This window comes from Lonchura striata, unplaced genomic scaffold, assembly GCF_046129695.1.
Source record: "Lonchura striata isolate bLonStr1 unplaced genomic scaffold, bLonStr1.mat Scaffold_85, whole genome shotgun sequence".
NCBI classification, from domain to species: domain Eukaryota; kingdom Metazoa; phylum Chordata; class Aves; order Passeriformes; family Estrildidae; genus Lonchura; species Lonchura striata.
Genome location: NW_027461188.1, coordinates 1,162,904 through 1,188,556, shown reverse-complemented (window position 1 = coordinate 1,188,556; position 25,653 = coordinate 1,162,904). Strand labels below are relative to the sequence as shown.

Here is a 25,653-nt window from a genome sequence, read left to right as displayed (position 1 = left end):
CATCATCCTCCTTGTCCTTGTCTGAAGAGAGGTTGGCAGAGGAATGGTTGTACAACAGGGGACATGATGCTGTAAAATTAATCCAAGTAGGGTGGGCTACGTGACTGCTGCAAGGTTCTCATGACCCTGAAGAGCAGATGGTGTGCAGAAAGCAGGATATTGAAACTGCTTGGTATGTAGAAGTAGATAGAGAAGAACAAAGAAGTGCTAAGCCCTTCTAACTGCAAGGCCAGCTGGACAGGCAAGTATCAAACACAAAGATAGTTTTATAATAACATACAAGTCACATAGCAACCAATCATGAGCTTGGCTTTTGCAATATGTATGAGCTAATTAATGAACATATATAAACTGTGTAATCTGTCACAATAAACTGAGACTTGATGATCATGATAGCATGAGTCTTGTCTCCCACGGCATCCCTCCAACACAAGTGCCCCGGCAGTGGGAACCACAACTCATCAGGTTTGTGTCCTTTGGGCTCAGGGACTGGTGACACTCGGAGGCACAGAAAGGTTTCTTGCCAACAAACACAAGTTGAACATTTGAACAGTTTAATAACCATCACAGCTCTTCCCTCAGCTCTCTGGGATGTCCCTGCAGCATCTGACATGTCCCCCACACCCAAGGGATTTCTGTACAGGAACAGCTTCGGATAAAGACATAAGAAAAGGTAGTTCTTTGATATATACAAGCACAATAAGGATGTTGACTGATATGGTATTTATATTAACCTCTGAAAGACTGGGCAACTTCTGGAAGCTCAAAGCATGAAGCCAGTCAGTTGAGAGGCACTTTAATGACCAGAAACCATCTGGTGAAGGAAATCTGGGAGCAGCAGGAAGGACATAAATCCAGTTGGACTAGTGATGACCTTAGACATGGCCATTTAAACAGGAGAGCTGGAAACACCTGAAGGAAGAGGGAGAGGAAATAATAAACTGAATATTGGTGACACAAGTAGAAGGCAATGTCAGTATTTCTCCTCCTGCCAACACTACACTTCTAGGAAATTCCTGTTCCAGGTGGGAAAACTTTGCCATTTCTTAAAAGTACTGAAGTAACCCAGATAACAAAAATTTGATTCCATAACATGAAATGTACGAGTATTAACACCTGGGCCCCTTTCCAGGCAGACATCAGCTGTGTGCCCATGAACAGGCAGTGCCACTTGTGCCCTGAGGTGCCAAGCTGGGACTGGATCTCTCAGAGAGGAGCTGAGGGAGAGCAGAGAACCTTGCAAGCTGCAGGTCCCTGCCAGCCCCGCAGGGCTCCTGTGCCATCAACATCTGCTCTGCTCCAGTCTGGAACAGGGCCCAGCACGGTGCTGGGACCATCAGAGAGCTGAGGTGTGTGCTGGAATTCCATGCCCTCCCCATGGCGCAGCAGCCCTGCATTTCCCTGCTCCAGCCTTGGTCTCCAGCACAGCCATGGAGGCTCTTTGGGCTCCTGAGTGTTCCTGCAGCCCCCAAGGGCAGCTGAGCTCTACCTTGGGCACAGGCAGCCCTGGCCAGCGCAGGCCATGCTCAGCAATTCCTTGTCTGTGCCCGGCCTTGCTGCCAGCCCCGGCAGCGGCTGCGTGGCCCCTCGGTGGCCCTGTGCTGGCCCAGCCATGGTGCCACAGCCCCTGTGCAGCCCAGCCCAGGACAGGAGCATTGCGGCTGGGAACGGCCCCTGTGCCGTGGGGCCCTGGGCAGCCTTGGGGCTCTGTGCCCCATGGCCTCCCTGCTGGGCAGCCTCTGCCAGCTCCTGCAGAGCCCGTGGCACCTGTGGGGCTGCACAGACAGCCCTGCCCGGGCTCTGCCGGCCTCGGGGCCAGCAGAGAGGCGGCCAGGGCTGGCCATGGCCGGGAACAGGCCCTGAGCCCCGCAGGAGGATGGAGCTGGGCCACAGCCAAACTCAGCCCAGGGCAGAGCTGGGCTCAGCAGCCAGGGCTGCCCAGGGCTGGCACAGACAGAGGCTGGTGCTGACAAATGTCCTGGGCCCCTCCCTGCTCTGTCCGTGCCCCAAGGGCACAGAGCAGCCTCCTCTCTCGGGCTCTGCCTGTTTTCAATGCCTGCCCAGGCGCTGGCCCTGCCCCACAAGGCCTGGGCTGAGTCCTGCCCCTGCCCGCTCAGCCAGGCTGAGATGGACACTGATGGTTCCTGTGCCAGGCTCTCCCAGCCCAGCCCAGCTCCCTGCCAGCTCTGCCAGCTGCCCTGAGCTCTGGGCAGCACCAAGGGCCTCTCCCCAGCACAGCCCAGCCGGCTCTGGCCCCACAGCTCTGCTCAGGCCAGGCTGCTCTGGGCACTGCCCCACGGCCTCAGCCCCTGCCAAGGGCACAGCAGCAGCTGCAGCTCAGCCAGGACTCAGCCCCACCATGGGGGAAGGGGCTTGGCCAAGGCCAAAGGAGCTCCCTGGCTGCCCTGCTCCCCTCTGCCTGAGGTGCTGAGAGCTCTGCAGCCCCTCCTGCCATCCCATCTGCCCAGGCCAGCACAAGAGCCCCGGCCCTGGGGCCCTCCAGAGCTGCTCCTGCTCCAGGCCCAGGGCCCATCCCAGAGCTGGGGCAGCCACAAAGCTGTGCCCATTTCTGCTCATTGCTGCTCTGATGGAGATTGATCCTCAGCCACTTGGAGTTTGCTGATGAATTTTGCTACTCCAGAGGCCTTTTCTTTCTTAAGCTCTTCAGTTCATGAATTCCATGAGAAAGGCCCATAAATATTTGTTCAAAACAACCGAACAAGAAAAAACTCAGTGAATAATTCAAGTCTTCAATTCCTCTGTGGTGAATTAGACAGATTTCTAAAGTTTATTTAAAGTGAATATACAATATTGAAAACAATGCAGAGAGAATTGTTTTGTCCTGTTAGGTTTTCTTTTCCTGTTTATCAATTGATATCAGCAATGTCCAATTGATATTGGTCCCCAGCACCTTCTAATACAGTCTTAAAATATATGAGAATCAAGACGCTTCATGGCTGGCAATCAATCACACTTTGTCCCCACTCCTTCCCCACCATTTCCCTCATCTAACCCCTGGTACTCCTATGGATCAGGAATGGTGTGGCCAGCAGGAGCAGGGCAGTGATTCTTCCCCTGTGCTGGGCACTGGTTGGGCAGCACCTTGAGTGCTGTGTCCAGTTCTGGGCTCCCAGTTTAGGAAGGATATGGAGGGGCTGGAGCATGTCCAGAGAAGGGCAACATGGCTGGTGAGGAGTCTGGAACACAAGTCCTATGCAGAGTGGCTTAGGGAGCTGGGGTTGTTTATCCTGGAGAAGAGGAGTCTCAAGTGAGACCTCATCACTCTCTACAACTCCCTGACAGGAGGGTGCAGCCAGTTTGGGGTCAGGCTCTTTTCCCAGGGAACAGAGACAGGACAAGAGGACACAGCCTTCAGCTTCACTAGGGGATATGTCGGCTGGATATCAGGAAATATTCTTCACACAAAGGGGGATTGGGCATTGGAATGGGCTGCCCAGGGAGGTGGGTGAGTCACAATCCCTGGAGGTGTTTAAGCAAAGACTGGATGTGGCACTCAGTGCCATGGTATGGGTGACAAGGTGGTGTTGGGTCCCAGGTTGGACTTGATGCTCTCCAAGGTCTTTTCCAGCCTGGTTGATTCTCTGATGATTGTGACACTGCAGGGCCCTGGGGAAGCAAGGGGCCATTGTGACACTGCGGGGCCTGGTGGCACTGAGAGGACCATGGTGACACGGTGTATGACATGGCACCACAGAGCCACAGGGACACTGTGACACTGTGGGGCTGAATGGAAGCAAGGAGTGCATTGTGACAGTCTGGGTCCTGGTGGGACCACAGAGGCCACCATGACCCTGCAGGGCCTTGGGGGACCACGGGGCCATTGTGCACTGCAGAACCAGAGAGAACCTTGGGAGAGCCTGGGGACAATGGAACCAAGGGGCCATTGCTCCATTGCAAGGACTCTGGGAACTGAGGGAACAATTGTGACACTCTGGTGCCCCATGGAACCCAGGGTCCCTGGTGACACTGCAGGATCTTGTGTCACCAGGGCTCCATTGTGACACTGCAGCACCAAGGAATTCAATGGAGCACTCTGAGGCCTCATGGAACCCCAGAGGCCACTGTGATCCTGCAGGGCATTGTGGAATCATGCAGAGCTTTGTGACAGTGCAGGACCTCGTGTCATGATGGGGGCATTGTGACACTGCAGGGCCCCATGGAACCGAGGGGCCAGTGCTGCGCCTCAGGGACTCCTGGAATGAAAGAAACATGTTGGACACCGTGGTGCCCTTGGGACCAAGAGGCCATTATGACACTGTGGGAGCAAGGAGCGCATTGCTGCCCTGCCAGACCTCATGGAACCAAGGATCCACTGTGACACTGCAGGGCCTTGGGGGACCACAGTGATTATTGTGACACTGCAGGGCCCAAGGATCCAAGGGACTTTGTGACAACAAGGGGTCCCATGGAACCAAAGGGACATTGTGACATTGGGAGGCCTCATGGAATCATGGACACCATTGGGACACTCTGGGGCTTCATGGAACCCTGGTGACACCAAGTTGTCGGGGAGTGTTGATCTGCTGGAGGGTAGGAGGGCTCTGCACAGGGCCCTGAACAGGCTGGATCCATGGCCCAAATCCAACAAGGTGAGGTTTAACAAGTCCCAGTGCCGGGTCCTGCACTTTGGCCACAACAACGCCTGCAGTGCTACAGGCTGGGGACAGAGTGGCTGGACAGCAGCCAGGCAGAAAGGGACCTGCAGGGACTGATGGACAGCAGGCTGGACATGAGCCAGCAGTGTGCCCAGGTGGCCAAGAAAGTGCAGGGCAGTGATTCTTCCCCTGTGCTTGGCACTGGCTGGGCAGCACCTTAAGTGCTGTGTCCAGTTCTGGGCCCTCCAATTTCGGAAGGACATGGAGGGGCTGGAGCATGTCCAGAGAAGGGCAACGAGGCTGGTGAGGGGTCTGGAGCACAAGTCCTGTGAGGATCATCTGAGTGAGCTGGGTTTCTTGATCCTGGAAGAGGCTCAGGGGAGACACAGCAGTGTCAGGGCATAGATTGGACTTGATCATTTCCAAGGACTTTTCCAACCTTGCTGATTCTGGGATTCTCTGAAACCACCCTTGGGCAAGTTCCAGGAGGAGCCCTGGGCCTCCTCTTCAGAAGCTCCAGCAGCCCAGGTCCCTCAGCTTCTCCTCACAGCCCCAAAGCCCATCCTGTCAGTCCTGCAGAGCCTCTGCAGCTCCTCCTCACTGCCCAGAACAGGGAGCCCCACAGCCAGACACAGCAGCCCAGATGTGCCCCCCTGGCCTGGGGTGCCTCTGGCATGGGAGCAGCACCAGGCACTGCAGGAGCCTGCAGACAATTCCTGCAGCAGTTGTGGGATGATCCTGCTCCCCAAGGGATGTTCCCATGGTGCCAAGTCAGGAACTGCAATGGGGAGAGGGGCCAGAGAGGAAAGGGCAAACAGGGATGGGCTGTGTGCAGGGGAGGGAACAGGGGTGGGCAAGAGGAAGAAATTTGTAGCAGGAAGAGTAAAGAAAGCAAAGGTGAAGCCAAGGAAATGCTCAGGGCAGTTTGGGGGTGGCTGCCAGGCAGCCCTGGCTCTGAGCAGCAGCGTCTGCAGTGGGACAGGAAACTCCCAGCTGATGGGAACAAGCTTTCTGGCTGAGTGCAGAGGCCAGGACAAAGCTGAGTGGTTTCCCTGGCATCCCCCAGCCCTTCCTGGCCCCAGGGGCTGATGGCATTTGTGCTGCCTTAGGTTCATGTCCCCACAGCTCCTGCCTGCTGTGTGCAATGCAAACAGGGGCTGCTGAGCCAGTACTGCCGTGTCTGTGCCTGTGGCACCTCTGTGAGCTGGGGCAGAGGCCAGGGCTGCAGAGGGGGGATGTTGTTGGCAGCTCCATGAGGACGCTCTGGGACGCTGCCCTGGGCTGTGCAGCGCACTGGGGATGGATCAGCCCCTGCTCTGCTGCTCCTTCCCGTCTCCCCCAGGGCCCTTGCAGAGCACCAGCCATGCTGTTTGCCCCCAGCCTGCCCACGGCCAGCCTGGGGCTGCTCACAGGGGTTTTCTGTGCTGAGCATTGGCCTGGCCGTGTTCTTGAGAGAGCCTGGGCAAGGAGCCTGGAGCCCCCAGGCCCTGGCCTGAGGCGTCAGCGCTGCCCCAGCAGTGCCCATGGCCTGTCCCTGCTGCAGCCCCGGCACTGCCACCCCCAGGACTGTGCCCGGCCCCGAGAGCACTCAGGCCCTGCAGCAACACCAGGGCCACCAGGGCAGCGGGGCAGGGCCACGGGAGCAGCACTGGCAGCACCAAATGCTGCTGCTCCTGGGCACAGCTGCTGTGCCAGCCCTGATCTGCCCCAGCTCTGCACACAGACATTGCTGCTGCTGCTCCAGAGAAGGCAACAAAAGGGCATCTCTGCAGAAAAACTGTGCTGGGACATCCTTTAGTTCCTTTAAAGGCACCGAGACTGCAGCCCATCATTGACACAGTCTGTTGCCACAGGGAACGTGGAGAGAAACAAAATGAGAAATGGCAAAAGAAAAATTCATTTATTGTGGACAATATGAAAAAAAGTAAAACAAAGAATAAGAACCTGCAAAATGAAACCAAAAAGAATTGTTAAAGACAACTTTATTACAAATATTTTCAGAATTTTGCCTGGAGTTTAATGTTCCTGAAAGCATCCAGTCATCAGTGTCCACACTGCAGCCTTGAGTTCCTGGTTCCTCAGGCTGTAGATGAGGGGGTTCAGGGCTGGAGGCACCACCGAGTACAAAACTGACAGGGCCAGATCCAGGGATGGGGAGGACATGGAGGTGGGCTTCAGATGAGCAAATATGGATGTGCTGAGGAACAGAGAGACCACGGCCAGGTGAGGGAGGCAGGTGGAAAAGGCTTTGTGCCGTCCCTGCTCAGAGGGGATTCTCAGCACAGCCCTGAAGATCTGCACATAGGAGAAAACAATGAACACAAAACAACCAAGTCCTACACAGGCACTAACAGCAATGAGCCCAAGTTCCCTGATGTGAGATTTGGAGCAGGAGAGCTTGAGGATCTGTGGGATTTCACAGAAGAACTGGCCCAGGGCATTGCCATGGCACAGGGGCAGGGAAAATGTATTGGCTGTGTGCAGCAGAGCATTGAGAAAGGCACTGGTCCAGGCAGCTGCTGCCATGTGGGCACAAGCTCTGCTGCCCAGGAGGGTCCCGTAGTGCAGGGGTTTGCAGATGGACATGTAGCGGTCATAGCACATGATGGTCAGGAGGTAGAACTCTGCTGAGATGAAGAACATGAAGAAGAAGAGCTGTGCAGCACATCCCATGTGGGAGATGGTGCTGGTGTCCCAGAGGGAATTGTGCATGGCTTTGGGGACAGTGGTGCAGATGGAGCCCAGGTCGCTGAGGGCCAGGTTGAGCAGGAAGAAGAACATGGGCGTGTGCAGGTGGTGGCCGCAGGCTACGGCGCTGATGATGAGGCCGTTGCCCAGGAGGGCAGCCAGGGAGATGCCCAGGAAGAGGCAGAAGTGCAGGAGCTGCAGCTGCCGCGTGTCTGCCAGTGCCAGCAGGAGGAAGTGGCTGATGGAGCTGCTGTTGGACATTTGCTGTGGCTGCACATGGGCACCTGTTCATTGCGAATGGCAGTGAAGAGTTAGAGAAGATACCTGTACCCAAAATCAAAGCCATTTCCCATACACACTCCTCTGTGACACACACAAACACACTTTTGTGTTTAAGAGTTCTGGGGTTTTCTTTATAAGCTCCCCTATATCTGTCCTGGTATTCTTGGATATGAGAAACCCTCAGCATTTCTGCTGCACTCAGGGAGAACAGAGCAAGGTTTGTGAGGCAAAGTGATGAGCGGAGAGTGAGGGGAGATGCTCTGTCATTCTGACCTGTTCAGGATTTCTCTGGGCTTTAACCTTTCTCCAGGGGAGGATGATCAGCTTCCCACGTTTTCCCTAAAAACCTCCAGGTACAGCTGAGAGCAGATGGATCCACCATAGCCCAGCTCCATATTTGTAGCCAAGGGCTCACATTGCTCATTTCACCAATCCAGCAGCATTTTCAGGGTCACAACAGTTCTTCCTTTCCCCATCAATCTTATAACTCAGAGATGCTCTAGGACAGGTTTGCACCCTGGATTGAAGCTCCCAGCTTGGACTGAAATCTCAGGGACACTTCCAAGTGTCCTTCTGATGGCACTGGATGAAGGGAGATGCAGCTCCTTCCCTGGCTGCACTGCCAGCACTGCCCAGAGCCGGGCACTGGGGACAGCTGTGTCACCCTGAGCCAGCTGTGCCCCCTGCCAGAGCCTCCAGTGCCGGGCAGCTGCTCCCAGCCCTGTGCTCTGCAGAGGGAACTGGGCCCGGGGCTGCAGAGCTGCCCCACGGCTCTGCTGCAGCTCTGCCTGCACAGGAGGGGCTGCACGCCTTGGAGCCCCGGCCCTGAGGGCAGAGGCTTGGCTGGGGCACAGGAGGGAGGGAGCTTGTGCAGAGGGAGGGGCTGCACTGGAGGGGATCCTCTGGACATCTCTAAACTCTCCCTGCCTTAGCATTTCTGGGCTTTGTTTTCTCTCCTCCCCTGATCTTCTCTCTGCTTCCTGGAGATTTTCCTCCTGCAGTTGTTTCCCTGTGAAGGCGCTCCTAGACCCCAAATCTCTGTGCACTCTCCTTGGCAGAACCCTGCCTGTTTGCAGGGCACGGTCTGGGGGCAGGCTCTGTTTGCAGCTTGGAGAAAGGACAGCTCAGATAGCCTGATGGCTCCAGCAAAAGTGATGCTGCTGCTGTCCATGGGCACAGTGGCTGCAAGCACATTAGGGATCTCCTGTGAACAAAGTAACAGTTCAGCTGTCCCAGGAACTTCTCAAAATTCCTAATTACCTTTAATATTTAGCCCCGCTACCTGCCATTCTCCAATAGTAGAAAACAGAATAAAAAGTCTTTTGAAATTTCCTCATATTTATCAAAATCCTTGTCTTGGGAATATTCTATGACTGATCAGATGCCATCAGCATGTCAGAGCTTCATGAGCATTTCACCTGCCCTGCACCAGAAATACTCAGAGTTGTACTCACAGGGTCTGTGGGCACTGGCATGTTCCAGCTTTAGGAGATCACTGCAGGAGCTGCAGCTGCATTGTCCTGCAGCCAGAGGTTCCTGTGCCAAGGGCTGGCAGTGATTCTGCCCCAGGCAATTCTCAGCCCCTTCCCAGCCCTGACTGATTGAAGCTCTCTGTGCCTCTGTGCTGTGCCCAGGCTGGCTGCAGGCAGTGCCCCAGCCCTGCTGGGCTGGGAGAAGAGCTGCTCAGCAAGAGAAATGTGCTTTTGAAGCTCTGCTTGGTTACCAGGATCTCCCTCTGTGCCAGGAGCCCAGCCCAGCTCAGCAGCACAGACACAGCACAAGGACTTTAATGACCCTCTGGGGCTTTGTGCTCAGGCCCTGAACATCAGGCCCTGAGAGGCAGCTGCAGAAACCTCTCCAGAACTCCAAGTCACAATCCAACTCCAAAGTTTCTGGGACTTTTAATGGGTCCCACTGAGGGACACGACTGAGAAAGTGTTCCCAGGCCCCAGGCAGAGCAGAGAACTGGAGGCACTGATGGCAGGTGGGGACAAAGAGAAGCCAAGTCTTGGTGCCCTGGGGCACAGCAGGGTCTGTGCCACCAAGGGCTGTGAGGAGACACCTTGTCCTAAGGCCCTGGGGCCTCCTGGCACAGCCCCAGCCAGGCTGGGCACTGTCACCCCCTTGTCCTGCCCTCAGCATCCCCCCCTAGCCCACATCCCAGTGGCCTCAAGGATCTGCTGGAAGGAGTCCCTGGGGAGCCTTGGTCAGGAATGGCCCTGGGGGCTCCTTCATGCTCCCAGGGACTGCAAAGTCTTTTTCAAAGGACTTTGGCTTTTGCTTTTGCCTTGGAGTCTCTGAGAGGTTTCCGCAATCCTGGCCTCCAATATTTTGCTGTAATTAGTCCCTGGAGAGGCTTTGTCAGCAACAACACTCAGTGAGGCCCATTAATAGTTCAAGATACTTCAGTTATTTGAAGGTACTTGGTGTTTCCCTTTTGCTACAGACTCTGTGAGAGGTTTGTGCAATCATGGCCCCAATTATCTGCTTTAATGAGTCCCTTGAGAACTTTATACTGACACTCAGTGGGGCTCATGAATACTTGAAATTCTTAACTTTTGTATGGTACTTTGGATTTTCCTTTCCACATTGAGAGCTCTTTGTGCCATTTTGAGTCTCTGAGAGGTTTTTGTGCCCGCAATTCTCTCTTCCAAGGAGTCCATTAAGAGCCTGTGGTATAGATGGACCTTTGTGGTTCCCATTAATGCTTTAGACTCCAACCACTTTGGGGTTTTCCTCTGACTTTGACTCCAGGAAAGGTTTGTGAAATCTCCTGTCAGGCCCTGAGGTTCCAGGGCTCATCTCCAAATGCACCATGGGGCTCATTAGGATCAAGCAAGTCCTGACAAACCATGGGTCTGCCTCAATTTCTCTCTGCTCTCGTGCAGTTTGTCAGGAAGTTTCTGTAGTGGTTTTGGTTCACCATTTTGAGATTTCTCGGCCAATGCTTCAATTAGTGTGGTGGGTTCAGTGTTGGCTAATTACCAGTGCACTCACTAGAATATACTTACTCATTTCCTGCTGTGAGATAGGATTAGGAGAAAGGCAAAGTAGGCTCAAAATTTTAAAAGGGTATAAGTAAAATTGTATTAACAATAACTAAAGAAAGAGTAATAAGAATCAGATCAAAACTTTCAGAGCACTTCCTCTATCCATACAACCTGACAATGTAAAGAAACAAAACCCAAAATTTTCAGTCAGTTTACCACCTCTAGAATAGTCTTTCTTCACTGCACTTAGGCAGAGAAGTTCCTCTTGTTAATGTTATGGAGACTTCTCCACAAGAAAACAGTTATCTCATGGCTTTTCATTTCCACAAATAGCAGCTTCCTGGAGAAATCTGCAGTCATGAACTCCCTCCCATCTTTTCCCACAGATGTGCTTATGGGCCATGCCAAGTTATGGGATATTAGTCTCAAGATGAGCTGTTTAAGAGGAAAGGTTCTATTCATCTCTTTCTGAAATCATCTTCATCTTTGGGAACAGAGGTCTTCTTCTCTCCCTGAAGGCACAGGGTCTCATCACTGTTCTCCCTTTCTCTGATCAAACCTCTCATGGGATCACAGCTACTTCAACATTTGCTTACTTTAGCATGGAGGCCTTTGCTGAAACACGTCATCTCTCCATGTTTTCAATGCCTTATAGGCAAAAAGAGGGTCTGATATATCAATGACATCCTTCTCCACAGCTTTGGCAGAGGATTCCAGCCCCAAGATCAAGGCATCTCCTCATCCCTCCCATCTGGGACTCAACTTCCCCTTCCCTGCCCTCGGTGTGTTCATGTTGCTCCTCTGTGTGCCTGCCCTGTGTCCTTTTCTCTCACTGGAGGGAGGATGGCAGCACTGGCAGAGTCAATATCTCCCGGGGCTGCAGATGGTTCCGTGAGCCCGGCCGGGCTCGGTGCTTGCGGCCGGAGCTGTTTTGCCATGGAGGTTTCTGCAGTGGCTGCGCTGGGGCTGTGTCAGGCTGGGCCGCGCTGGGGCAGGGCCAGGATCTCAGCAGCCAGGCCAGAGCCCAGCAGCAGCACGGCTGGGGCCGATGGCTTCTCCTGCCCTGCCCGCCGGCTGCGGGCGAAGCCCAAGGGCGGCAGAGCCTTGGCCGAGCCGGCCCGGCCCGGGGCTGCTCCTGGGGCCCGGCGGATCCTGGCCGGGCCCGGGCTGGCGGCGGGGCAGGGCTCGGCAGGGCCAGATGTCAGCACCCGCAGCCACGGCCCGGCCTCGGCCCCGCGGCCTCCCCTGCCCTGCCCAGCAGCCGATGGCGCCTGGCGGCTCCCTGGGAAGGGGCCCGGCCCCACGGCAGGAGCCGCCCGGCCCCACGGCCGAGACGGGGCTGGGCCGGCCTCGGCACCTCTGTGGGGCCAGAAGGGAGAGAGACCCAGCCAGGCTTTCTCATCTGGAACTTGTATCTGCACAGAGGCGTCTGCAGCTTCCTTAGTGCTTTAACAGACTGTCAGCTCTCAAAGCTAATTACTGATTGGTTTTTGTCAGACACTGAGGAAACTGCTAGCAGCTTCTCTCAGGACATCACTTGCGTGATGCAAAACCACCACGGCAGCACAGAGCACAGAGCTCCTCTGTCCATATATAGTGGCCATGTGCCCAAGGCCTCAAAACCCCTCCTTGGGAGATGTCTGGGCCCTCTCCAAGGTGTTTTCAAATTAAAACATTCATCTCAGATTCTAAGAAAATTACCAGGGCATAGGGCTAGCCTGACCTGTCTGTCCTGGCTACTTTTGTCTGGGAGCAGTCCTTGGATATATGGAATTTGGAGGCCAAATTCTAATTTTGGCCATCGGCCCTAGACATGAAGGCCGGTTCTATTCCATAGGAAGGAAGGAAGAGAGCCCCAGGGAGTGTTTCACGGACAGATCAGGGGTGACCACCAGAGGCTAGATAGAGTGGCAGTTTTTTTTCTGCAAGATACCCTTGCATATAGGAAAATTCTTAGGGAGAATATCAGTTTTAGCAATGAGCATCTGAATAGGCAGAGCGTTCTTTTCCATAGAAAGAAGAACACAGAACACCATTGCTTCAGGAGCTGATGAGAGGTAGCCCTTGACATCCCAAGATCAGCCAGACCTGTCAGGTGGCCCCTGGCAGGCCAAGCCAGACAGACCTGGTCTATGTTCCCTCGCTTCCATGGGGCCTCACAGTGTCCCAATGGTCCCTTGCTTCCAGGAGGCCCTGAGGTGTCACAATGCCCCCTTGGTGACACCAGGCCCTGCAGGGTCGGAATGGTCTCCATGGTTCCATCAGGCCCCACAGAGTCATAATGGTCTCTGGGTCCATGAAGCCCCACAGTGTCACCATGGCCCCTTGGTTCCATGAGCTCCAGTGGTGCCACAATGATCCCCTTGGTTCCATGAGGTGCCCACAGTGTCACAGTGATCTCCATGCGAGGGAAAGAACTGAGCCCAGTGTGGCAGCGGCAGCCACCTGAGGCCAAAACCAGACAGATCTCTCAGTCCTGGTTGCTTTTGTCTAAAAGCAACCCTTGGATATAGGGAATTTTAGCCGTGGATCCCCAGTTTTTGCCATTTCTGTGTAGATAAGATGGACAGTTCTTTTCCATGGGAAGGACAGCACACAGCCCAAATGTTTCAAAAGCAGATGATAGGCGACCCCCAAGGGGTCAGGGGCAGCCAGATCTTTCTCTCCTGGATGATTTCACTTGAGAGCAATCCTTGGATGTATGAAGTTTTGGAGGTGGAATCCCAGTTTTTGCAATGGGTACCTGCTCAGGATGGATGTTTTTTTCCTATATGAAAGAAAAGTGTGAAGTCCAAGTCTTCTGGAAGAAGATGAGAGGTGGCCACCCTTCGGACAAGCCAAACAGACCTTGGCACCTTTCATCTAGGGGCTATCCTTGTACACAGGGCATTTTGGAGGGGGAATCTCAATTTTGGCCATGAGCACCTGGACAGGAAGATGAGTTCTTTTTCATAAGAAGGAGAGCACAGAGGCCCAGTGTTTCAGAGGCACATGGGTGCCAGCCCTCAGGAAGCCAAGGCCAGCCAGACCTGTCAATCCTGGTAGCATTTGTCTGGGAGCTATCATTGGATATATGCTATTCCTGGGATATGAGAATCCGCACACAAAATTGGCAGATGCCAAATTTTGGCTATGGGTGCCTGGTCAAGATGGCTGTTTTTTTTCCTTAAGACAGAAACACACATAGACGCAGTGTTTGAAAGGCAGATAAGAGGTGGTCCCCAGGTGCCCCAGCCAGACAGACCTCTTCCATGCTCCCTTGGTTCTGTGGGACCCCACAGTGTCACAATGGTCTCCTTTGTTCCATGAGGCCCTGGAGTGTCTCAGTGTTCCCCTTGATCCTGCAGTGTCACAATGGCCCCATGCTTCCATGAGGCCTTGCAGTGTCACAATGGCTTTGTGGTTCCACAGAGCCCTTATGTGTCACAATGGTCCCTCAGCTCCGTGTGCCCTCGCTGTGTCACAACAGCTCCTCTGTGACACTGCGGCTGCACAAGGTCACCATGGACCCTTGGTTCCTTGGGGTCTCTGAGTTCACAAGGGTCTCCTTGATTCCATGAGGCAGCACAGTGTCACCATGGCCCCTTGGTTCCATGAGGTTCCTCAATGTCACCGTGGTCGCTGTCAGAGGCTGGATGAGATCGATGTCCCGAGACACCTTGGGATGCTCGGAATGCCCGTGTGGGGCCGGGGGCGGGTCAGGCCTTGGTTTGTGGTGGGACAGAGCCCCGCCCCCAGCCCTGGCCTGGCAGAGCTGTCAATCACACAGCAGGGGCGGTGCTGATTGGCTGAGCTGTCAATCAATCACACACCAGCAGCTGGTGCCTCCCCTGACTCTGATTGGTCAATCACCTGGCAGTCCCACCCCAGGGGCGGGCCCATGGAGGCCCAGGGGGTTAAAAGCCGGAGCACGAGGCCAGCCCATGGTCTGGATCCTGCCTTTTCCTGGGGTTCCTCTGTTAGTGACGCTGGGACCCGAGCAGTTGGTGCCTGTGTGGGTCTTTCTATAGATCTTCTGTCTTTCTGATGTTCTCTATTTCTCCTCTTTCTTATCCTACTTACCTGGAAACTATTTGGGGTAACTTAGCATCCTAAGGGTTAAAGGTTTTTAGGGTAAATGGACTAAGTTAACGAAGTTAATGATATGATAAGATTTTATCTTGAAGTGGATGTTGTATGAAACCCTTTGCCAAACTTCATTGATTATCTATATTTTGCCAGTTACGTTTTGTGTAATTTTGACCTCTTAGCTCTGTTGGTTAGAGCATGGGGCTGGTATAACCAAGGTTGTGGTTTCAGTTCCAAAGTGGGCCATTCACTTAAGAGCTGGACTTGATGATCCTTGTGGGTCCCTTCCTACCAAGAATATTCTTTGCATCTGGCTATTGTGAGAATATCTGGTTGGTGTTTCTCCTGTGCACCAAACTCAAGTAAAAGAACCTTTGGTGACCCCCAGCATTTCAGTGTTCTGGGGTGTTACAGCCCTGCAGACTCACAATGGCCTCTTGTTTCCATGAGGCCCCACAGTGTCACCCTGGCCCCTTTGATCCATGGGCCCAAACACTGCCACAATGATCCCCTTGGTTCTACAACTTCCCACAGTGTCACCATGGACCCTTGGTTCCATGAGGATCTGGAGGGTCACACAGGTTTATGGCATTTGTCCTTGCTGCCCCTCACATCCCCCTGCCCCACAAACAGCCCCGAGCCACCCGTGAGGGACAGGCCCTGCTGTGCCAGGCTGGGCTCAGGGCTTGGCCTTTCTGCTTCCCCCAGCCAGCCCAGGCCTTGCTCAGCATTGCAGTTCCTTGCTCTGAGCCTTGGGCTCCCTGCAATCCTGGCCTCAAGGATCTGCTCTCACCAGTCCCTGGGGAGCCTTTGGCAGTCCCTGCCCTCAGTGGGGCCCAGTGATGCTCCAAGGGACTTGGAGTTTTGCTTCTGACTCCTTGAGCAGCTTCTTCAGCCTTCTGTCAGTGCCTGAGGGTCCTGGACTCAGCCCCAAATCCACCGTGGGGATCATCAAAATACAGAAAGCCCTCAGGGGTGCTTTGTCTTCATTCAATGGTTTGCAAATCTCCAGGGCTTGTGCAGCTGATTGGAGTCAGTTTGGAGTTCTTGGAAGGAGGAGGATTTCAAAGTGCACCTCATGAATTTTTTTTTTTAAGTGAGTATTCTTAGTTTCCAGTTTAGAGAAGAGCTGACACAAGCATTCCCCAGGTGACCTTGATGCTCAGTGTCTCCTTAGGAGGTCTGGGCATGTAGAAGAATGAGCCCCCTGAGGGCTGACCCTGTTTGGACAAGCTGCTCCTCACCCCCAGACTCACCATGTCTGACATCGCCCACCTGGCACTGACATCCCTGAGCCCTGCAGCAGAACCTTGTCCCTGAGCTCTGCAGCTCCATGTCCCAGCCCATTGCACCGTGTCCCAACTGCTCTCCTCAGGGCTCTGCCTGCACACAGGCCCAGGAGAAGTTTTCCTGGGAAAGAAAGACTGGAAAACCCTGAGCAGATTTCCTAAACAACAAACCCCACTCAGGAGCCACCTGCTCAGTACAGGCTGCCTGGAATGGTGTCACCTTTCTACAAGGGACAGTGTGACCAGAAATTATCTCTGGAAGCAGAATTCTCTGAGTCTCACAGCTAAATTCTCTGTTCCTGTCCTTTCCCTGGATCTCTGTTGCAGATGGAAGCTGCTGGTGCCATCCTCAGCTTTAACCTCTCTTTGGAATGCAAACAGATGTTTCCAGGTGTGTTAAGCAGGATTTGCTCAATGTTTCTATAAATCTTTTGTGTTCCCCATGGAATGAAGGGGCCATTTTGGCACTGAGGGGGTGACATGGAAGCAAAGAGTCAATTGTGACCCTGGGGTCCCATGGAACCAAGGGGCCATGGTGACACAGCAGGGCCACATGGATCCAGTGGCCCATTGTGACACTGTGGATCCAAGGAGACCATGGAGACACCCCCAGAACCTCATGGAACCAAGGAGTCCATGGTGACCCAGTGGGACTGCATGGAGCCAATGGTCCATGGTGACACTGCCCATCCAAGGAGGCCATTTGGACACTGTGGAAGCTCATGGAGCAAGGTGGCCATTGTGACACTGAAGAACTTCATGACACCAAATATCCATGGGGACACAGCAGGGCATCATGGAACCCAGGAACTGCTGATGGCAGTGCAGAAACTCCTGGAACCAGGGGCTGTTGCGGCTCTGCAGAACCAACACAGCTGCTGCACCTTGTCCCCTGCCCTGCACAGCTCCATGGGAGGCATGGCAGGAGCATGCCCCTCTGGGATCCATGGCACACACTGACAGGGGCTGGAATTCCAGTTCCCAGCCAGGAAAATATGTCCCTGCCCTTGAAGGAAAAGCTCTTATGAAAGAGCCAAAAGCCAAGTGGAGCAGAATCCTACAGTGATATTTCACTGCCAGCCTTCATAACTTCACCCATGGTTGTCATAGCTCATGGATTGGGAATGAAATCAGGGCAGGTCCCTGGGTCAAGGGAGACACTGAGAGAGAAACAGCAGGCAAAGGAAGGCAGGAGAGAAAGGAAGTGTTTTGGTTTGGAAAGACAGGTGTCTGCTAAGGAAGGCAGGAGCCTCCCCTGATATTTAAAAATGTAGACTCTTTCAGAATTGTTATAAATTTGAAATTAAGGGGGCCTGTCAGGCAAAAATATGGAAGCAGAAATAACAGTTTTTTATTAGGGAAGAAAATTAAAAGATAAAATAAACAATGCAGTAAACTAAAACAACACTGACAGAGTCAGAATACAACCTGACACCCTGCTGGACAGGGTGTTGGCCGCAGTCCAATTGGAATTGTGGCTGCAGTCCTCCTGGAATGTCAGGTGTGGTTCTGTTGGAGAAGTGATCCTGTAGGAATGGGAGTCATCTTCTGAAGAGGAAGAGGCAGCTGTTCCTCTGAGAAATCCAGCCCAGAAAAAGCTGTGTTGGTGGGCCAGAATCTCAAGACTAGATGCAGGTAGGAATGCTTGGCTCCTCCCCCTGGGTAGCACATCTCACAATGGGATGTTACAGTTCTTATCAGTCATGCAGTGACATTCAATAGCCCATTATCAGCAGATGTCTCCCCCGAGGGAGGATTGATTGTGGAAGAGACAAGGAAAAACTGCCCACTTAACACAGGACAACTGCCATACAGATGGCAAATAGAACACATCTTGCTTTTCAGTCTGGGACAGGAGGACACAAACAAAATCAGCTGAGAAGGCGGCACTCTGAAAAGCAAACCAGAACTGACAGAAAATGAATGGGACAGAAATCAATAATTCTGATAATTTTACTTATTATCAAAATAAATCACACCCACCCAGCCCCGCACAATCCTGATCCCACAACCTCAAATTTGGATCTCACTTCTCCCGATCTCCTTCAAATCCCATCTCACCCCGGAGGCTGAGGAATTGAGTAATTTTGGCACTGGGCTGAGGTGGAAACCAGCCATTTTGAGTGGGATTGAGTAATTTTGAGGTGAAAGAGCAATACACCTTGGATTTTGGAAGATAAAGATATGGAGAATACTACCAGATATACCCCAAAACCAACAGATCCTCCAGAATATGTTCCCAAACAGTAAATTCCACCTCTAAAACCTCTTAAATGGTGGGACTTTTGACATCTCTGGTCAATACTCTTTTTAGTCATTTTTCAGGTGTTTTTAAGTGATAAAGACAAATCAGAAGAAAATTAGGGCCAAACCAAAACCAAAGACCCCTTTAGCAACCCCTGGGCACTGGACAAAACAAACTCAGCAGAAATCAAATTTAACCCTCTATAAAATGCCTTGAGGAAGATTTGCTCTTCCCACAAGTCACTTGTGATGGAAATGCAAACAAATCCCAAACATTAATAAACCAACAACAGAAGCAATTCTGTGGCAATTCCAAATTTCATCAGTTCCAGCACAGCTCCTGCTCAGATGCTGGCAGGTTCCAAAAAAAGAAACATGGAAATTTGTCCCAATACAGATTATTAAAAGGAAGGGAAAGGTCTGTGTAGCTGTCACAAAGGTGACAGGGACAAAGAAAATAATGATTCTCATATTTGTCAAAGCCCCAAGCCTGTGAATTCAGGAGTTATTTGGGAATTTAGCTACTTGAGCTGGGCTTCTTGAAGGATTTAAATACCTTTGCGTTCCTCACCTTGGAGTGAATGATCCTTGTCAGTCTCACTGGTATCTTTTATTCCCTTTCTTTCAGTGATTTCAACAAACTTTTCAGGGAAGGAAAACAAAATATTTTCTTTACAATGGCCACCCACAAGAGCCATTTTCCTCATAAGTTCTCCCAAATGTCGCTCAGAGGAAGCTGCATCCAAGTTTTCAAGAGTTCCTCCAGAAAGAGCCACAAGCTCCTCAGAGGAGGGAACCAGACTGTTGTCAAAATCACTTGGGGTCAGTAAACAGTGCTCTCAACTTCCTGTGCCAAAATAATGTGGCAATCTGGTTAATAAAATTGTTAGAGAGATGCCTCTGCCCCAATTAAAGTGCTAACAAGACCAAATCCAAAGTGGATTTTATTGAACTGTAAATGTGAGGTAGAGAGAGATGGAAAGAAAGAGAAAAGGGGGGAGAGCAAGGGAGTGACAGGGACAAAGATCTCCCCTGGGGCAGGGCAAGTGTGACATTGTCCCCTGTGTGCGTGGCCTTCCCAGGGTGGGGGTTTTACACCTGAGCCAGTTTGGGTAAGGGGGGTGGAGTTCACCCCCCACCCCGAGCAGGGATTGCCTCACTGTTTCAGGTTTCAGTGTCAGATGTAACCAAAAGTGTTTTCAGTCCCCATCTCCATAAACTGTTATCAACAGGTGGGGCAGTGTTCTTTATCTCTTCCATGGCTCAGCCCTGATAACGCCCTCCAGGGGCCATCTTCTCTTAATGGGCCATTGAGTGTCACTGCAGCACTGATAAAATTACATCATCCCATTGTGGGATGCTCCGCCCAGGGGGAGGAACCAAGCATTCCTGCCTGGATATAATCTCACCATTTGCAAGACCACGATCACCTTGCCTACTGCATTCCCAGAGGACCAGAGCTCCATAACCACCACTGGACCTTCAGAGGAAGACCAGACCCTTCTAGAGGATCACTGCTTTGACAGAATCACGTTCATCACTCCAGCTGGACTGCAGCCACCATTTCGTCAGCCTGCTACCACCACCCTGAGCAACGGGGTGTCATGTTATATCCTGTCTCTGTCAGGTTAAGCCAGTGTTTCTGTATCATTGCCGTGATCTTAATTTTCTTATTCAATTGTCCTTCTGGCTTAGACTCTCCCCCTGGTTTGCTTTGAAGCCAGTACAAAACTCACTGTGCTCATCCCTTGTTTTCCTCCCAAAACAGGATTTCCCGTACCCAAACATTCGCCAGATGGAGGAGAAGGTTGCGAGGAAGAGGAAGATGCCCTGGGACACCAAGGCAGGTGAGGAGGAAGTCAGTGCCCCTTTCTCCCTCTCTCCTGCTCCATCTCCCAGCCCAGCCTGGCCCCCAGCTGCAGGACAGCCCCGCTGCCGGTGCCCTCCTGCCGGGGACGCACTGGGGGGATCTCCTTGCCCTTCCCTGTGGCACGGAGGCAAATCCCATCCTCTCCTTATCTTTCCTTCCCCAGACCAGGAGCTGAGGAATGAGACCAGGAAGTACAAATCCCTGCAGCAGAACCTCATGAAAGAGGTCGTTTTGAGCAACTCCACAGCGCAGGAATCCAACAGGGAGGAAAAGCCCCAGAGATCCCACAGGAGGAGGGGCTGCAAGCCCAGCCCAGGATGCTCTGAGGAGGAAAGAACCACGCTGGGCCAGGAAGGTGGACAGAGCTTCAGCCAGAGCTCGGAGCTGGTGGTCGCTGAGCAGCTTCATGATGGGGAGAAGCCCTACAAGTGCTCAGAGTGTGGGAAGAGCTTCAGGCAGAGCAACAATCTGAAACGACACCAGATGATCCCCACCGAGGAATGGCCCTACGAGTGTGGGGAATGTGGGAAGGGCTTCAGACAGAGCTCTGACCTCATCATCCACCAACGCATCCGCACTGGGTAGAGGCCCTACAAGTGTCCTGAGTGTCAGAAGAGGTTTCACAGCATCTCTGATCTCCTCAGACACCAGCAGATTCACAAGGATGAGAGGCGTTACCTCTGCCCCAACTGTGGCAAGTGCTTCAAGCAAAACTCCAATCTTGTCAGCAACCAACGCATCCACAGTGGGGAGAGGCCCTACGGGTGTCCCCAGTGTGGGAAGAGCTTCACCTGGAGCTCTCACTTGACCAAACACCAACGGGGACGCTAGTAAGGGAAGTCCTGAAAATTCCCCAGCTGCAGGAAGAGCTTTGTGCGCTGCTCCAGCTTCATCCGCCATTGGAGGACCCTGTTGGGAAGAGCCCTGGTGATCCATGTTCCCTGTGATCCATGCTGGGAACACACCTGTCCCTTTTCTTGCCCCTACCAATGGCCTCATATGGGATTGAAGAACATGAGGGTCTGGCCATGGCCCTGTCACTACATTCACTCCCACCTCAGGTCATTACCGGGGCAGGAAAGGGACTCTCTCTCTGCCTTTACCTGAGGAGACGGGTGTCCTTTCCATGCAGGAGGAAACATGTGGCCAGGAAGATACAATTGATGGTGATGTAGTTTTCCCTGTAACTAGTTTTTCTTATCCCTTCTGTTGTCAATATTTTTTCTGTTTCTCTTTGTTCCTTATCTTGTTGCTGTTCCCAGTAAATTGTTCTTATGCCAGCCTGAGATCTTTCGCTTTTTTCCTTCAATGGAAGGTGGGAGGGCAATGAGTGCCAGCGGGGTTTGAGCGGGAGCAGGAAATTGAGAATTGCCATTCCTGAACCCCGGCCTGTGGAAACCGAGCATCCCAGCTCGGGCCAGCCCTGGTGGCCATGGCAGCAGCCTTGGGAGCGGGTCCCTGGCTGGGGCTGAGGGAACCTCTTCACTCTGGTGCCCAGGGACAGGAGTGGAGGGAGCGGCTGCAGCTGAGTCGGGGCAGGCTTAGGTTGGATCTCAGGAAAAGGTTTTTGCCCAGAGGCTGCTGGAGCACTGCCCAGGCTCCCCAGGGAAGGGTCACAGCTCCAGGGCTCTCTGAGCTCCAGCAGCGTTTGGACAGCGCTGCCAGGCCCAGGCTGGCAGTGTTGGGGTGTCCTGTGCAGGGCCAGCAGTTGGACTCGAGGATCCTGATGGGTCCCTCCCAGCTCAGCCAATTCTGTGGTTCTGGATCCATGATCCTGGGGTTGGGAGTGCCAATGGTTGCCATGGCAACGGGCTCCGGGCCTGAGCTGGTGTCCATGGCAACCACCCCTGGCATGGGGTCTCCATGGGGCTGCCCAGGGACTGACCATAGCAACAGGGGCTGGGGATGGTTGCCATGGAAACTGACCATAGCAACAGAGGTGGGGATGGTTGCCATGGAAACTGACCATAGCAACAGGGGCGTGGGATGGTTGCCATGGAAACTGACCATAGCAACAGGGGCTGGGGATGGTTGCCATGGAAACTGACCATAGCAATGGCCATATTGGGATTTCACCTCCAATGTTGACTGTTGTGACGGACTGGAGGAGATTGTTGGCTGGAAACATTTCATATGTGGGGGAGGAAGGGACAGGTTCAGCCTTGCCCTGCCCTGGAACCCCAGCCCTGCCCTGCCCTGGAACCCCAATCCCCCTAGAGCCTCTATCCCAACCCAGCAGTGTCTGCCAGTCCCTGGCACAGCACAGGCAATGCTCCACGGCCACCTCTGGAGCCCCAGCCCAGCTGCTGAGTGACCAAATGACCCTAAATCCCACCTGGGGGAAGGCCCAGGAAGACCAAGGAGTATTTAAGGCTGACCACAAGGCAAGCACACATCTTGACTCTACCTCCTCTTGGAATTTCCATCTGAACATTGCTGGAATCCAGGAGTTGGTAGCTGAGTGTGTGCTTCTCTGTATCTTATTGTTCTCTCTTTTTGTATCTACCTCTTCTATATCTGTACTCTTGCCAATATTGATTAACTTAAAATTGAACAGGCTCAGAGTTTGTGAAGTTGAATGGGCCAAGTCAATGCTTTGAGAAGTTTTTTTTGTTGATTGAATGCCATATTAAAACGTTTGCCAAAGTTTCACTGATTTTCTAAATTTCCCAGTAAAGGCTGCTTTGTTGCTTAGAGCTCCTGAGAAACTCTTGATAGTATTGCTCCAGTGCATCCAACTCAGAGTGTTGCAGATGATAGATAGATATGATTGTTCATAAATAATACAGCTAGGACGAGAAAAGTTCTCCCAGCTAGCCGGATGTCACTTCTGCCCTTGGATGAATCCTGGAGTGAAATGGACTGCTCCATCTCACCCCCCAGAAGATGTGTGGCTCATCCCACACCTCTGTACCTGCCCCTAAAACATCAGTGTCTGTAACCCTATTGGCCCATGCCTTATCCCAGCCCACCTAGGAGCCCCTGATAAGGGGGCTCCGAGAAGCCATGCGGCCACTTGGAACCTCTTCCCGCTCTTGGAACCTCTCCCCTCTCTTAGAACTTCCTCACCTCTTAGAACCTCTCCCTACCCCCTGGGGCTTCCCCTCTCCTAAACCCTCCGTTTCTCTCTCCCCTCCCCTGCCCTCTTAATCCCGGCCACATGCTACGCCTGCGAGCACGAGGCTCGGACCTTCCCGCACCCCCAATAAACCTCTTTCCCCAAGAGCAACCTTCAGAGATCCCTGCCTCCCTCCACCCACACCGTGCTGGAGCGTGGTCATCCCGCATTTAGGTCCCTGGGCTATTTGTTTTTTGAGTTGAAAAGACTAAAGTGGTTTCAGTGGTATAATATACACATTGCTTGTCAGGTTGAGATCAAAGCAGCTTTAGCTATAAGACAATAGAAGATGTCTGCACTTGGCAAACTCTTATTTTTCCTCCACGTATGCTGTACATTCATCAAAGAGCATCTTCACAAGACATACTTTCAGCTGTCACCCACTCCTAGAACTATTGCAGCTGCCTTCCTTTCTTCCTCAAAAAGATAGAATGGGGCTTTTTTCAGCCCCAGCCATCCTTCTCACTGTGCAGAGATAGGGACTGTGCAGTGCCATACAAGTTCCTCAGCCTGGGGACAGGTGCTCATTCTCTCCTGCCTCCAATGGTGTGAGTAACAAACTTGCAAGCAGGAGACACTAACAGAAGCAGGTGTCTCTCACTTTTTTTTCTTTTTCTCTCTTTTTTTTTTTTGTTGTCACTTTCCAGTATTCTGTGAGCAGTAAAAATCCTTAAATATTTGCAGGGGAAACTAAATTTTTTGTTCTTGTTTTTGCTTGACTAAAAATCTGGGGGTTTGCCAAGATACAGATCAAACCAACAGCAATCACTGTCAGTGGGATTTTTTTCCATGTTGAAAAAGTTTAACAATTAAATTCCATCATTTACTCTGACATGTTGAGATATCAGTCACTATTGCATGGGCCAAGCACTTATTCTGGATTATATCTCCCAGTTATATAACCAAGTATTCCTTCAGTACAATGGTCTTTTTGCCAAAAGATTTGATGTTCCATAGAAGATGCAATTACTGTACAGAGTTTGTGCATAAAAAGAAAAATCCTCAATCTCTGACATATGTATAGAGCTGACAAAGGAAAGAAATTCAGTATCAGAGCTGGGTAAAATGGCTCATGGTTCAAGTGGTTGTTTTTAATGCTTTTAATAAAAAAATCCTCTGCTGTTGTTTTTAAATACATTTAGTCAAATCTGGAAAGTTGAGCATAAGAACATAATGTAGCCACAGTAGGATAATGGACTGAAAAAAATAACCACTGAAAAGACTGAATAAAAAATAAACATTCCCCACTTTGTCCCCCAATTTTTCTGGAATTGTTTAAAGCTAAAAACTACAAAACCAAAATTTACAGAGCTATTTTTTCTGAAGTGTGGACTATACAGTAGTGATAATGAAAATGAGAAGAAACCTCCTGGGATGGTTGTGCTACTTTGCCCTGCCAGATACAGAAACATTTCTATACTTTAAGTATTTTATGTTGTTTTAAATTTTATTTCATTTCTAGGGAACAACAGTACCTCAGGTCATTTTGATGTCAGATTGTATTTCACATCATTTCTGTATGAGGTGCATTTCTTTTCTTTGGATACTTCAGGAAAACATTATGAGGAGCCTGAAAATTGATTATATGAGCTGTGGTCAGGATGCAGCCTTACAGAAAAATCATGAGCACTAAACTTTCCTTGCCAGCAACAATTAAAATATGTAAACCAGCATTTTAAAGAGTTTAAGTTGAATGGTGATGACTTTAAATGGCTTTTTAAAGATGGTGACAAAAGTACTTATGGGTATTTTTCCCTATACTCATATAATTCTGTGTCTTTAATGCACTGTAATAATAATAAATATTTCCAGAACTGAAGAAACAGAGCCTGAGAGCTTGTCCATCCTAGGAGTTTCTATTGTTCTCATAATTTTTTCTCTACAATTATCTCTTCTCTTGGAAACACTGTGACATAACCATGCTGCCATAATAAGCATAAGCAGTAGAAATCAAATTCAGAGATACACAACTTATTTTACAAGGAGAACAGATAATGAAATGGTAAGTAGTGTCAATATACATTAATGGAAAAAATTGCCTAAGCCCTGCATGGCTCTGAAAGAGCAAGCTTTCCAGTTATTTTCGAATATTATGATCCACATGGAAAATGCAGAGAAGTCCTATTTTGCAGGGCTGATTTGCTTCCTATGTGAGCCATAGCAAGGTCAGAATCCTTGGAAGGACACTGCTTCTTACCTCAAGATTTCTGTGAGCTTCTGCCTTGCTTCTGGCTTGGAAGACCTTGAAAGGCAAAGAAAGAAGAGGAAACCAGTGCACTTTTAACCAGGGGTGACTCAAGAGATTAAATCGCTGCCCACTGGCCATGCTTCACAGAGCACAAAGCGAAGATTGACTGCCCATGACGACATTTGAACCTTGTGTCATTGCTGTGAATCCTCCTGGGTGTACCTTGCTCCTTAGACTGAAGGCACTGTCATTGAGCAAGCTGGGGGTTAAAGCAGCCTTTTTATTTTGGATAGTAATTCA

General features: G+C 51.6%; 2 protein-coding genes across 2 annotated transcripts in view; one reads left to right on the top strand and one right to left on the bottom strand.

Annotated features, from left to right (window-relative positions):
- The window catches only part of LOC110469778 (uncharacterized), a gene marked incomplete at its 5' end in the record, with an annotated part of 706,345 nt that extends 685,467 nt beyond the window's left edge, over positions 1 to 20,878 (top strand). The window contains 1 exon segment of the mRNA XM_077790762.1: positions 20,403 to 20,878. Within this exon segment, the coding sequence (XP_077646888.1) occupies positions 20,403 to 20,878 (476 nt within the window).
- Positions 6,633 to 7,565, bottom strand: LOC110474571 (olfactory receptor 14A16-like). The gene has a single exon (XM_021538053.2). It carries the CDS (start codon positions 7,563 to 7,565, stop codon positions 6,633 to 6,635), a length of 933 nt encoding a protein of 310 aa, XP_021393728.2.
- Positions 20,879 to 25,653: the final 4,775 nt, after the last annotated feature.

Excerpts from the sequence above, each read along its gene's own strand:
- LOC110474571 (XM_021538053.2), bottom strand. The coding sequence starts at position 7,565 with ATGTCCAACAGCAGCTCCATCAGCCACTTCCTCCTGCTGGCACTGGCA.